We start from the raw sequence: 15250 nt of genomic DNA, 5'->3' as shown, positions 1-15250 counted from the left end.
GCCCAGACGTGGTGCTCGGACCTCACGCTCCTCGTGACAGCTCCCCCGGGCAAATTCCCCTGAGAAAGGCCCTTCTTTCTCAGGGAAGGGGCACCATCCGGCACCCGCGCCCAGACCTCTGGAATCTCCATGTCTGGCCCCTGGACGGGACGCGGAAGACCTAAGCCGTCTCCCACCTGCGGTGGTAGACACATTCACTCAGGCTAGGGCTCCCTCTACGAGGCGCCTGTATGCCTTTAAGTGGTGTCTGTTCGCTAAGTGGTGTTCTTCCCATCAGGAAGACCCCCAGAGGTGCGCAGTCAGATCAGTGCTTTCTTTCCTGCAAGAGAGGTTGGAAGGGAGGCTGTCCCCTTCCACCTTGAAGGTGTACGTTGCTGCCATAGCAGCACACCATGACGCAGTCGACGGTGAGTCCTTAGGGAAGCATGATCTGATCATCAGGTTCCTAAGAGGCGCCAGGAGGCTGAATCCCTCCAGGCCACGCCTTGTTCCCTCATCGGACCTCTGTAGTTTTTCAGGGTCTACAGAGAGCCCCCTTTGAGTTTTGCAGTCAGCCGGGCTTAAGGCACTCTCCTTGAAGACTGCCCTCCTGACTGCGCTCACTTCCATCAAGAGGGTAGGTGACCTGCAAGCGTTCTCTGTCAGCGAAATGTGCCTGGAGTTCGGTCCGGGCTATTCTCACGTGATCCTGAGACCCCCGACCGGGCTATGTGCCCAAGGTTCCCACCACTCCTTTTAGAGACCAGGTGGTGAACCTGCAAGCGCTGCCCCAGGAGGAGGCAGACCCAGCCCTGGCGTTGCTGTGTCCGGTGCGCGCTTTGCGCATCTATTTGGATCGCACGCAGAGCTTTAGACTCTCTGAGCAGCTCTTTGTCTGCTTCGGTGCACAGCGGAAAGGAAGTGCTGTCTCCAAGCAGAAGATCGCCCACTGGCTCATTGACGCCATAACTATGGCATGTCTCGCCCAAAACATGCCGCCCCCGGTAGGGCTACGAGCCCATTCTACTCGTGGTGTAGCGGCTTCTTGGGCCCTGGCCAGGGGTGCCTCTCTAACAGACATTGCAGAGCAGCGGGCTGGGCAACACCCAACACCTTTGCAAGGTTCTACAACCTCCGGGTGGAACCGGTTTCGTCCCAGGTAGTGGCACGCAACACAAGCGGATAAGCCCGGGATAGCCGGCCGGGTGTATCGCTTGCACATAGCGCCTTCCACCTCCTTTTGAGCTGAAGACGTGCGCTGTTAATTCCCAGTAGTGTTCACAAAGGTTGTTCCCTGGTTGACTTCCTCCGAGCCCTGTGGCAGTCGAGTTTTCGGAGAGACTTGCTGCCGGCCCAGTACACGCGCTAACTAAGAGCACGGTTCTGGGGTAGGTGCTCCGCATGTGGCGGTTCCCTGTAAGGCTAACCCCATGCGATCTATATCTTCCGCTAGTTCGTTTCCCTACTGGCAAACTGCGTCTTCCTTGGGCAGAGCCCCTCAGTCTCCATGTTGTAGTAACTCCTCCCCCATTGGGTAGGATCTACCTTGAAGGCTCTCCACATGGTTGGAAAGACCATGTGATGTATTCTTCCACTTAAATATCCCCCCTCTCTTGGGGCGAGGTGTGGTCTCCGCGGTGTCCTCCCCTTGGGAGGGACACCCCCCGACTAGACCTGGCGGCCCAGTCGGATAATCCCCCTTCTTTTTAGGGAGTGGAAAAAGAGAAGGGGAAAGAGGCCATGACTGGGTTAAGCCTGTCTCTATCTCTGGGTAGTCGACTTGTCCCCAAAAAGGGCCGTTCGACACTCATAACTGTGTTGGGGGAGGTTACGTGTCGACCTGGTGTGCTGACTATGAGGCACACAGCAAGTCTGCCCACCACACACCGCCAGTTCACGTAACACAGTTCAGCCTTGTGGCGTTTTGTATAGGGACCCCTAGTGTCACTACATCGACACCAACGTCGAGTGAGTGACAGATAGGGAACGTCATGGTTACTGGTGTAACCTCCGTTCCCTGATGGAGGGAACGAGACGTTGGTCCCTCCTGCCACAACGCTGAACTACCCACTGAAATGGCCGGACCTTATATCGGCTCCTCAGCGTAAAACCTGAATGAGTGGTTGCATACCAGCTCCTTTTATACCCGTATGTTCGGGGGAGTGGCATGCAAATACCACTCGCCAATTTTCATTGGCCTTTTATCAAAGACCAGAGGTGTCTCGGGCTCCCAAGAGTGACCCCTAGTGTCACTACATCGACACCAACGTCTCGTTCCCTCCATCAGGGAACGGAGGTTACACCAGTAACCATGACGTTTTTTTGCCTTTTTAAGAAAAATTTGTATAAGATTGTGCATATAAACATGCTCAATGACTGCGTTAACATGTACACTAATATGCTGATAACTAAAAAAATCTGTTTATTAAAAAAAATCTGACAACGCAACAAAACTGTGTTTACATAAAACTTGAAATTATCGGATTATTCTCTGCTTTTGACATCAAAACGTAAACAGAAATGCGCGCAACACTTTTGATGAGCCAGCAAGAATGTTAGCAAAGGTGTTTACATGCAACATGAAATCAGAGTAACACCGGGATCACACATCCTCCGTGAGCAGGGCGAAAGCTAGGCGTGAGCAGCGCGTTTCCATTTCGGCGCCCACATTAACAGATTACACTGTTCTCACTGCAAGCGTGAGTCACTAGTTGACGTGTCCCAGAAGAGCCCCAGACGTGCCAGTGAGCGGATAATTTCGCCACCGAGCCTATTTTTACCGAGCGGCTCACGCTGAGCTCAATGGCTCTGGGTGCAGTACAACACTAAAATAATCAGGAGATTATAGAAAAGACACAAAAGTAAATCTAAATTATTCAAACCAAACCTATAGTACACTACAATTTATATGTCTGCATGCAAGTAAACTCAATAAAATAAATTAACCAATGAAAGAATTAATAAACTGCCAGACCTTTTGCTATTCTGTGTAGATAGGTGTACAGTATAAACACAACATTAACCAATCACAACCATGTGTGCTGATAAAGATGAGGGGCACATGACTGCCCGCTGTTGTCCGTGAAGCAGCAATAACCTCAGCTTATTATGACCTTATTAAAGAAAAAATGTAACGTAGGACCCCATAGATTTCTGCGCAGAGGCTCGTGCCTCGCTCACGTGAACCCGGCGTAATGGGCAAAAATGTACATGTGATGATCGGTTTATGCTTAAACTGTTTATTACCTTACCCCAATAAAGGAAAACCCTTTAAGGCATTTACATAACCACACACGTTGACTTATTAAGCATATTGTAATCAATGTAAGAACGTGCATGTAAATGTGCTCAGTGAGATTTTTAAAATTTTATTCTTACATTTTGTAAAGAGTATAAAGTTTACAAAAAATGAAACTAGATAGCTGACATTATCCACAAAACTAATTTCAAATGATGTCTGTATGTTAGCAATTCGTGCTGAATTAATGGTAGTATTTAATACAGTTAGAGGTTTAGAACAAACCCTAACCAGAATGCTTGATGAATATCAATACAGTGCTGCCTTGCAAGAGCTGTAACTAAATGACAGTGTCATCAGTCAGACCCACTCATTATCTGAAAGATCTGCCCTACTGCGAAAACTGGATGTTATCACGAGAAAAGAAAAAAAATCACAATTTATATGAAGGATAGATGACTTAATCGTAAACTCTGTTTAAGATGCAAATAATGGGCTCCAAAGCAATATCAAACGCGCAGCTGAAAGTGCTTAGAGCATCCATAACCCACCCACAGCCCTACTGCTGTAATTTGTAAGCACTGAAGCACAATTCATAACTATAACAGCTTAGCCGCGTGTTTATACTCCGACAGTATGAAAAACGACCCTGCAGGTGGGGACAGAAAGTTTAGCGCCATATGTTCAGAACGCCGCATTTCGACAGACGGCTGCTCTACCTGCATGATTGGTTGCACTCATGCGTCCGTGGCACCTGTGTGTGTGTGTGTGTGTGTGTGTGTGTGTGTGTTTGACACAAAGTGAGCACATTACCATCAACAGAGAAGCATCCAACACGCACCCTGCACACTCTGAAATAAGAAGCTTCTTCTGCTAATTATCTCAATTCCTCTCAAATTAATTGGATTAAATAAAAATGATTAAAGAGACTAAGAATAGCTCAGGGGCCTGATGAGCAGCGGGCGTTATGGCAGCCATTCCTGAATCACTCTCACAGCTTGAGGAGTTTAGCATGATTGCAGGTTGCCAAGAGAGCTAATTACAGTTCAACCGCTAACTCGCGCTCACGCCACATAAACACGCACTCCCGCGCTTACATATGAAGAAATCTGGCTCTGCAATTTTGCTAAGTGCGAGACAGACAGGAAGTCATAACTCATTCAAATGCATGTCAATCAAGTCACAGGAATGTGTATTCTTATACTGAAACTGACAGCTTGAAATGCAACTTATATTTAAAATATTAAAGGCGAAGAGTGTCATTTGCTGCGCCATTAGTCACACAAAAGAGGACTGCACAAATAATGACTTTTTGCAAACAAGTTACAAACAATTCCCCTGTCTTCCACTGCTCAGACAACAGGTAATCCCGGTCTAAACTCACATCATGAGCCTAAGTTATTATATCTGGTCCATCTGGATGCTCAAACAAACAGATTGCAATTCCGTTTGATGCCACTTGTGGTACAGAAATGTTGGCTTTAAAAGAATAGTTTAGCCAAAATGACATTGCTGTCATTATTTTCTCACCCATATGTTGTTGCTGTTTTTTTTCATGTGGAAAAATGCAGAAGTAGAATTTTTATGCTGTTGTTTTCCATACAGCAACATTTCATAGACCCTGTTTCCAACTGGTTTTAAGATGCGTTTCACATGTGGTCAGCCTTAAATACAGGTCTAAACGTGATCTAACATTTTTTGTGATCAGATCGTAAAAACCACATAGGAATGTGGTCAAAAATGGATCGCATTTAAAGAGTATATGCTAATCTGTCCTGTATGCGTCCCGGCAGCAGCGAAGTGCCACCCCTCACCTGTCAATCAACCGCTGTGCTAAAACAAGTGTTTAAACTTTGCCGGTTACGAGTGGCTTTAAAAAGAAATAACCGTCCGATTGGAAAATTTTAAAAAGTGGATTCAAACACAATCACGAGAACTTCACGGATCTTCTTCAGTGTGTCTGATATCAAAACAGATAAGCTGCATGAACACCTGAAGCTCCTTTAATACAGGAAATCCACTAAAATTACAGATAATTCTGCTTGACATATTGAGCTTTTGCTTAGATTAAATTTCAACCGCATCTAAGAGAAACAGCACACCATTTTTTTCATGCTTTCTTTGTCTGTTCTGACTTTGTTGCGCTTTATTATCATGCAGTAACACACTGACAGTGATTGATGTATGTCATCATGAAACAGAGACCCTGCCCTCCAAATCTGAACACAAGTGGTCACGGGAGATGCATTTAAGTGACCAGGTGTAAACAGTAATGTGTCTCACCTGACCACATGTGATCAGATCATCCGAGACGCATCTTAATACCAGGTGGAAACAAGGTCATATAGTGACCATGTCTGTCAAGCTCCAAAAAAGACAATAAACACTGTGTAACATTTGGGTTATGACCCATGCAAGAACCACCATTTTGATCTTGATGACGTCAATGACATCAATGCACCATTTTTGAATTTTTATGTGAACGCAAGCTAAACATGAGTTATGGCAGAAGGGAAGATTAACCATGAATTACTACTTATTTTTTATTTTTTAAAAAAGCATTTAAAGACATATTTTTTTTAAATTAGCATTTGGTTGGTATGTACTGTATGTATGTATGTATGTATGTATATGGGAATGTTAAATTTTTATTTTATTATATTTTTATTATTTTATTATTCTATTTAAAATAAAATAAAAATGCATTTTTAATTTAATATATTTTGTAATTAAGTTTTGTTGTTTCTAATGTTCTTAATTACTTATTTTAATATAGTCACTTTCTTTAACTTTTAATTTCTGATCTGTGAAGCTCTTTGAGTTGCACGATGTATGAAAGGTGCAATACAAATAAAATGTGTTATTTTTATTATAATCATTATTACAACTATTGTATTGCTTCAGAATACAACAAGAATTATGTTGTTGTTGTTGTTGTTTTGTTTTTGTTTTTTTTTCCTTTTTGGAGCTTGACAAACATAGTCACTATGGACTCTGTATAGAGAAGTGTTGTCTTAAGATCTTTCAAAACTTCCCTTCAGGTGTTCCATAAAAAGAAAAGAAAAAGGGGCTAGGAATGACATGAGGATGAGCAAATAATGACCGAATTTTCCTTTTGTGGTGTAGTATTTCTTTAAGAAAGAAAAGATTACATACATATACACACAGGTATGAACAAGCACACTTACTTCTCACAATGAGGTTGACGGTTCTTCTCGCAAGGTTCCCGACATTGTTGATGGCGGTGCAGTTGTAGATGCCAGCATCATCAGGAGTGACGGACCACAAAGTGAGAGACCCACCTCGAATCACAGACCGCCGCGGGAGAGACCCAGGGTACCGTGACCAGGTCACCGTAGGTGTGGGAAACCCTGCCGTTACCTCGCAGGAGAGCGTGACATCTTGGCTTGGGTCCACCACATAGGTCTCGTTCACAGACAGCTTCAGAGCAGGAGGTGCTGGGAATGAATGAGATAAAAAGAAAATACCATCATTCATGGCTGGTGGACATCCCGGTGGTTGTTTATGTCTAGATTAGCGAGTGTTGGGCTACATAGGTTCCCTCTGAAATTTCCTTTAGATTTTTTGTGGTTTTCGATTTTGGAGCAAAATAAGTAAGTAGTAGTCTGTGGTTAACATTTTTTGTTCTACAACTAAAATTACACACAGTCATAATTTAAACATGAATTTTGAAGCTGTAGTGTGCTTTAAAAACTTTTAAAAAGGTGCAAACAAGTTGCTACATAATGACTACAAATGTCTGATTCATCGAGCACGTAAACAAACATACTTGTGTTAGTTGTAGTCCATATTTAGCAACATACTTTTTTTAAAACACACAGCGGCCTCAGAATTTACATTTGAGGTATGACTGTGTGTAACAGAACTGTGTTGTAAAACAAAATGTGAAAGTGAACTCAAGTAATGTTAAGTACAAACCTTATTTTACTCATACAGTAAATCAAAAATCACTATTAAAAAAAAACCTTGGAAATTCCTAAGGGAACCCAAGGCTTGAAAATGCTAATTCTCTTCTTAACATTTCTAAAGAGCACAGTGCTAGATATACAAGGAGTGCAGGTTGTCTTGCTTCAACATGAACAATTCAAAGCTAAAAGTGCCTTGACATGTCAAGAGGATCAATAATATAATCAATCGAAAACACTATTTTAATGAAAAATTACCTCTTCCTTGCTTGTGGGTGTAGAAGTCAAGTCAAGATTTATTTCTAGAGCACATTTAAAAGCAACAGAGTTGCACCAAAGTGCTGTAGAGTAAAATATAAAACATATAAAGCAAAAAAATCCAGGTGCAAATACGCAAGTGGCAACATTAATAAACAACATGCAGCATACAAAATATACAGCGCAATAAACAGAATACAGTCTGTGTAACTAAACCATAAAACACTTAAGCTAAGAATTATCTAAAAGATAGAGATAGATCTGATAGTGATTCTCAGCACGACACATAGCTGTAGTCCTATAACAGACTAAATACAGTAACTACTTCACTGATTTCTTGTTTCAGAGTCAATGTGTGCTGTAGGCTACTTTGTCCGCCCTGCACTTGCTGAGCTTGAAAGACAAGAACCCTTGAACCCTAGACATTACCATTAACATGCACTTATTAGTAAACCTCACGTAAACATACCCAGGTCACATTTCACCCCAAAATCAAAATAACCCCCACCACCATATCACCATAGATTGTCATTAGTGTAGCATAGAAATGTTTACTGCATTATGTGAAAAAAGTACTTTAAGACAAAGGTTTCTTAAATGTATTCATTTAAATCAGCATAAATGAAAGGCAGTTCAACAAATTCTACCATGATAATTAAACTGAACTAAAGAGTGGTTTTCATTAAGCTTAATTTAAAACTCCAATTAAGATTTTTTGCATTGTGACATTTTTTTCAAAACAATTAACCCCCCCTCCACAAAATACAGCAGGGGGCCATTCAGACCGAGCATGTTCTTGTGCTAAAAAAAGCAAAGATCCAATGCCATGAACAGAGCTGAACGCAAGTGTCTAGAGACTATTTTTAACAGTTGAAGTTCTTTTAACCTGACATGGCATGGACGGGCGCAAAAATACGCTCAGTCTGAACAGCCCCTAACACGTCCTGACATACAGTAGCTGAAACCATTGTGAAAATAGTTTAAATATTTAAAGCTAATTTATTTATTTAGATACAGACATGGAGCAACACAGCAAGTGGCTCTAAGAAACTTTTATTACTGTAAATTACATGTACATGACCTAACTAAAAATAAACAAGCTGAGAGAGTGGACATACATAATGCTGTTGCTGTCTGTCTGTTTGTTTTATTCACAAAACAAAATATATTTAATGAAAATTACTGCAGATGCTGCATTTTATCTATAAATGACCAAACAAATAATAATTAGACCAAAAATGGATTTAACATTCAGACTAGCACTTTTCCTAATTTGTCTTATAAAGCAGGTGATTATTACAGTGCACATCCTGTTCATCTAATACTCTTTCTAAAGGTATATTATTATTGTTATTTATTTTTTTTTCCTCCCAGTTTTCTCCCCAATTTGGAATACCCAATTCCCAGTGTGCTCTAAGTCCTCATGGTGGCGTAGTGACTCGCCTCAATCCGGGTGGCAGAGGACGAATCTCAGTTGCCTCCGCGTCTGAGACTGTCAATCCACGCATCTTATCAAGTGGCTTGTTGAGCGCATTACCGCGGAAACATAGGGCATATGGATGCTTCACGCTATTCTCCACGGCGTCCACACACAACTCACCACGTGCCCCACCGAGAGCGAGAACCACATTATAGCAACCACGAGGAGGTTACCGCATGTGACTCTACCCTCCCTAGCAACTGGGCCAATTTGGTTGCTTAGGAGACCTGGCTGGAGTCACTCAGCACGCGCTGGATTCGAACTTGCGACTCCAGGGGTGGGTGTATTATTATTATTATTATTATTATTCTTTGGGTATGTCTATATTTTTGTTTTGTTTTAACAGCATTTGCATGAACAGCATGTATGGAAACTGTATAACATTAACAAATGCAATAACGTGCATTGTAGTTTCTCATTAAACCTGTCAAAAACATGTCAAGGTCATATTTCAACCCCAAAACAAGACATACATAAGAAATTGAAGCCTATATTTACAACCAAATATATATATATATATATATATATATATATATATATATATATATATATATATATATATATATATATATATATTGGAAATATATATATGCTGGTGGGTCATGTCAGGATGAGCCTGCAGGAAGGGTACCACATGAGGGAGGAGGATGTCTTCCCTGTAACGCACAGCATTGAGATTGCCTGCAATGACAACAAGCTCAGTACGATGATGCTGTGACACACCGCCCCAGACCATGACGGACCCTCCACTTCCAAATCGATCCCACTCCAGAGTACAGGCCTCGGTATAACGCTCATTCCTTCAACAATTAATGTGAGTCTGACCATCCCCCCTGGTGAGACAAAACTGTGACTCGTCAGTGAAGAGCACTTTTTGCCAGTCCTGTCTGGTCCAGCGAAGGTGGGAATGTGCTCATAGGCGACGTTGTTGCCAGTGATGTCTGGTAAGGACCTGCCTTACAACAGGCCTACAAGCCCTCAGTCCAGCCTCTCTCAGCCTATTGCGGACAGTCTGAGCACTGATGGAGGGATTGTGTGTTCCTGGTGTAACTCGGGCAGTTGTTGTTGCCATTCTGTACCTGTCCCGCAGGTGTGATATTCGGATGCACTGATCCTGTGCAGGTGTTGTTACATGTGGTCTGCCACTGCAAGGACGATCAGCTGTCCTTCCTGTCTCCCTGTAGCACTGTCTTAGGTGTCTCACAGTACAGACATTGCAATTTATTGCCCTGGCCACATCTGCAGTCCTCATGCCTCCATGCAGGATGTTCACGCAGATGAGCAGGGACCCTGGTCATCTTTCTTTTGGTGTTTTTCAGAGTCAGTAGAAAGGTCTCTTTAGTGTCCTACGTTTTTATAACTGTGAACTAAGCATGGAAACATTGTTTAAACCCTTTACAATAAAGATCTGTAAAGTTATTTGGATTTTTACAAAATTATCTTTAAAATACAGTGTCCTGAAAAAGGGACATTTCTTTCTTTGCTGAGTTTATATATATTGTCTTATTGTGTATTATTACTATTCACTTTTTATTTTTATTTTATTTTTGTATTATTATCTCTGTCTTGTTGCTGTATTGTTTGTGCACTGGAAACTTCTGTCACCAAGACAAATTCCTTGGCAATAAAGCTAATTTTGATTCTGATTCTGAACACACACAGTCTTGTACATGTTCTGTTAAATCCCCCTCACTGAAGTGCATCTGATCTAATGCCGGCCTGAACTCTTTAATTTCTTGTGATTTACATGTGCTGCAATGTCATGTCTCAACAGAGAGGCATTAGATAAAGTCATCTGGATGGCCTCTTTGCCACATGCACCAGACTGGAAGAGATTTGGGCTTCTGTACTGCAAACAACTCTACAAGCTCTCAGCTCTCAGCCTCCTGGCACATACAAGCATCTTATTTGTTCTACAAATAAAATAGATAGAGAAAGAGAGAGTCTGAGAAGGAGAGAATTTATAGCTTAAATTTTCTGGAGCGATATGAGGGGGACGATACAGGATCAGTTCGCTGTTGGCACATAATACTGGGACTGACCACTGCACAAACCACTGCATTTTTGTGCTCTACAAAGACATCAGAGAGAAATATACTGTATATAGCAAGAGGACATTTCAGCTGATCACGAGGGATGTAAGCTAAGAAATTAAGAGAGAAAAACATAGGACGTGAGATGAACATGCATATGAATGGTTGGATCAGACTTAATACAGAGACATACTCTGCGCAGGTATGTGAATGCAGATGCTTCTTGCTACGTAAGCTCAGTTTCATGTGTAGTTGCATTCCAAAATGTGTCAGCCCACAATTCACAACACAACACAAATATGCACTGCATTCTCAACGTGTCACAAGGGGCACTGTAGCAGATGTTACCCTGAACTGTCTCCGGTGAGTTTTCTCTTTCTTTACTGTTTTTCTCAAGTCAACTACTGTCGTGGTGGACCTAGAGTTTGAGGAGAATATGGCTGAGCAAGTAAGTTAAAGGTGATATATAATTATAGGCACTAACCTGAATAATAAATCATCTGGTTTAATGGCTTCTTTTGAAGGTGACTCTATCGCCCCCATAAGTACAGAGGATTGAAAGCACAAGAATGCATGTTAAAGGGATAGTTCACCCAGAAATAAAAATTCTCTCATCATTTTCTCACCCTCATCCCATCCCAGATGTGTATGGCTTTCTTTCTTCTGCTGAACACAAACGAAGATTTCAAAAGAATATCTCAGCTCTGTAGGTTCATACAATGCAAGTGGATGGGTCCCAAAAAGGGGACTCGGTTCACGCTGTCTCTCTCATGTGACGTAAGCACGCTGGCATGTTCAAATGAAAGCAAAACCAATCAAGCTTGTGAACAGCATTCTCTTGTAAACAAATCGTGCTGCACTTCCTCTTGTATCATGTCAGTTTTTGCGTGAACATGCCAATGTGCTAACGTCACGCGAGAGGCAGTGTGAACTGAGTCCCCTCGTGTATGCACATTGGAGAGCGACCGGGAGTCAACAATTATAGTGAGAAGGACTTAAAAATGTATCTGTTTCTTACCAAAAGCGATTGTATCGCTTTAGAAGACAATAATTTAACAACTGGAGTCATATGGATTACTTTTACTACAATTGTCTGTGTTTTATGGAGCTTTAAATTGCTGATCACCATTCACTTGCATTGTATGGACCTACAGAGCTGAGATATTCTACTAAAAATCTTTGTTTGTGTTCTGATGAAGAAAGAAAGTCATAGTCATCTGGGATGGCATGAGGGAAAGTGAATTTTCATTTTTGCATGGGAAATGCAGTGACCAAGCAATCACATTTGCGTACACACATACTTGCGTAAAGTATGGTTTTGGTCTCAGTCTCACATAGTCAGACTTCTGGCTATCAGCTTAAAGTCCATATTGTAGCTTTTCTGGCCAAGAACTGCCCAGTTAGACAAGAAGAGAGTGGCTGATTGACATGAAAAGGACCAACCACGGATCATTCTGTTTTTATGTGCTGTTCAGGGGCGGGTAAATCTGAAATAGATTATATAGATAGAGCGCAATAGAGCGCCCACCTACTTGGTTCTGGAAATGTTTATCCCATTATTTATTTTTTTTTCATAGGATTTTCATAAAATCCTTCATGAAAGAGTTCTAAGCCATGAACCAAATCACCCAGCTCTGAGTTGAATCAAAACATTACAAACTTTGATGTAAAAAAAATATTTTAGTCTAGATCAGACTAAAAGACAAATGTACAAGACTGTGTACTTAACGTCTTTAATGAGGGAATTAACTACAATACCATAAAACACTGTGAATGATGAAATCAAATTAAAAACAATGAAAATATATAAATGATTGATTGAAAGTTGCTGGTTGTAAGTATAGTAACAACATTTTTACATTTATTGCAACACATTCAGATACATACAAATATATAGATAGTTTGAGAGTGTAGGGAGACCAACTCTATAACATCACAGCAGAGCACATCAGATAAGGTTCTCTGATTAGTAGATTTTTCTCTGCAGGATCATGAATAATGTAGTTCTTCACAAGAAACTGCATTTATATTTATAGTTGAATATGGACTAATGGTTTCGACAGAAGCAGATACCATCGAGCAACAATCTCTGAATCTCACAGTAGGTCTGTGTAATGATATTGTAGAGATGAGATGGGAGATGATGGATCTACACGCAGGCTTTTTAATGGATATGATGAAGGTGATACAAACAATGTGGAGTAAAGCAAAGAACCAAATAGTAACATTAAATACATAAAGATCAGCAATCACAGGAACATACAAGGAAACATAAGAACTGACAATAAGTGAGTGAAACTAGAGGGTATATATACAAACAGATGATTGATGAGGGAACAGGGAACAGGTGAGGAAGATGGGGAACAGATGGCTGTGATGAGGGCAGTGCAACATGGGAATTGTTGTATGGGGCAAACTAACAACAGAAGACAATAACGGTATCAAAATAAGAGACCTTGTGAACAGGGGGTGATGAAGACGAAGTGACAGGAGTGAAGACAATGATGATGTGACAGTCTGTCTTTACAGGTTTATAAGTTATAATTAATTATCAATTTCCCTATGGAAAAACCACTTCCGGAACCAGACTGTTGCGCTCTATAGCTGCAAACAGAGCACAAACTGTCAATAAATACCCATGAAATTAAATGTTCAACAAGCACATATGGGAGTAGTGTTCAGGTGTCCACATATGTTTGGCCATGTAGTGTAACATATGGTCACTGAGTTTATACCAGTAAGAGTTTGTTAAAGGATTTAGGCCACAACAAGCATCGCCAAAACATCTCTTATCGAAAAGCCATTCTCTGTCTCTTCTGAACTGTCACTTTCAAAATTGTTCATGCACTTCAGTGTCACATCTGTCAATCACATCCGTCATCCACTGATGGCTTCACCACAGAAAAAAAAAAAAAAAAACTGATACATGGTAGATTAACAAGGCTATCGAAGCCATGCTGCCGTGGCAACAGATGAAAAGTAATTAGTACTCAGCAATGATAGACATGACAATAACATCAATAAAGCAATTTATCCTGTCTGATTTAATGATGCCTGTCTCAATTAGTGCTGTTAAATAAATCGGATCTGCATGGCAATTGAACCTACCAATCATTTTATTATTATTATTATTATTATTATTATTTTTCTGCTAGTTTTTTGTTTGTCGTTTATACTAAGTCAGAAAAGAGGTTGATTTTGATTGTGTAAACATGCATAATTGCTTGTTAAAGGAATAGTTCACCCAAAAAAGTAAATTCTGTCATCATTTCTCAACCTAATGTCGATCCAAACCTGATTGCTAATTTTAGGCTTAACTACTCCTTTAACAAGCAAAGAAGCAATTGTCCTCTTCCAAGAAGAAACAAAAATACACGCACATCTCATTCATCCTCATTACACCTGATGATGTATTAGCGCTGTGTATTGATGTTAAAGGATGGCAGGTGTGAGTGCTGTTACAGTGAGACACAGACTGATCAATAGCAGACACATCTCCCCTAACCTTCTATTTGCTCTGCATATGGCACATTTTGAATTCTGCTTTTCTGTGATCCAGTCAAAGTTGTGCTTTAAGCACAAAGATCAGGTCTATTTATTAAAAAGGGGAAGGTCGTGGGGGTCATGGTCATTGTTTCTCACAGGGTCAGATCCACATGCTATACTTACACTGGACTGCACTAATCTGCACTGAGAAAGTGTAGTTTTTGGGGCTTTTGCTTCTTTTTCAGAGAAATACAGCAAAGACGAAAAAGGCAGTTATTGAGAAGAGCATACAAATGGGATCAGAGTCATGTTGCAGATTAGATTCAAACCCACATCACCTACCTCAGCTCCAGCACATCAAGAGCATGGCTATTTCTGCTTTACCTAGCTACAGTTTTCCTGACTAACCACTAGCCGCTGCCATGATGATTCTGATTGCCGCAGGACTGTTTTCTGGTTCCGGTCCCATAAGAAGCAATATAAAAACTACCAGTACCAGCATTCCAGATGGAGAACAACAACCATTTTAAGTGTTAGTTAGAGTAAAAATGAGTTCAGGCTCAACTTGTGCAGTTGTTGACTGTCATAATAACTCTAAGTAGCTCATGATATTTATTACAAAGGTCTCTGGAATACTTGATTCTGATTGGTCAATGGCGCCATCTAGCAGTCTGATAAGTAGCGATCACACATCCAGGGATTAAGACATATCAGTCTGTTCATCCGGGTATTGCAAGCAGTGTTAATTACTAACTACTATTTACATCTTCTACAGTGTAATTAGATTACTGTACTAATTACTCTTGTCTGAAAAGTAATTGCATTACTTATTACTATTTACTTTCTAAAA

The 15250-nt window shown here is 41.0% G+C and overlaps 1 protein-coding gene across 1 annotated transcript in view; it reads right to left on the bottom strand.

Moving 5' to 3' along the window:
- Positions 1-15250, bottom strand: part of LOC127411924 (MAM domain-containing glycosylphosphatidylinositol anchor protein 1-like) — a 288415-nt gene that overhangs the window by 116349 nt on the left and 156816 nt on the right. Inside the window, exon 7 of the mRNA XM_051647835.1 lies at positions 6406-6675. Coding sequence (XP_051503795.1) covers positions 6406-6675 — 270 coding nt within the window. The remainder of the gene's footprint in view (positions 1-6405; positions 6676-15250) is intronic.

Source organism: Myxocyprinus asiaticus, chromosome 21, assembly GCF_019703515.2.
Source record: "Myxocyprinus asiaticus isolate MX2 ecotype Aquarium Trade chromosome 21, UBuf_Myxa_2, whole genome shotgun sequence".
NCBI lineage: Eukaryota > Metazoa > Chordata > Actinopteri > Cypriniformes > Catostomidae > Myxocyprinus > Myxocyprinus asiaticus.
Note: the sequence above shows the minus strand (reverse complement) of the source record. Positions and strands in the feature narration are given on the sequence as shown.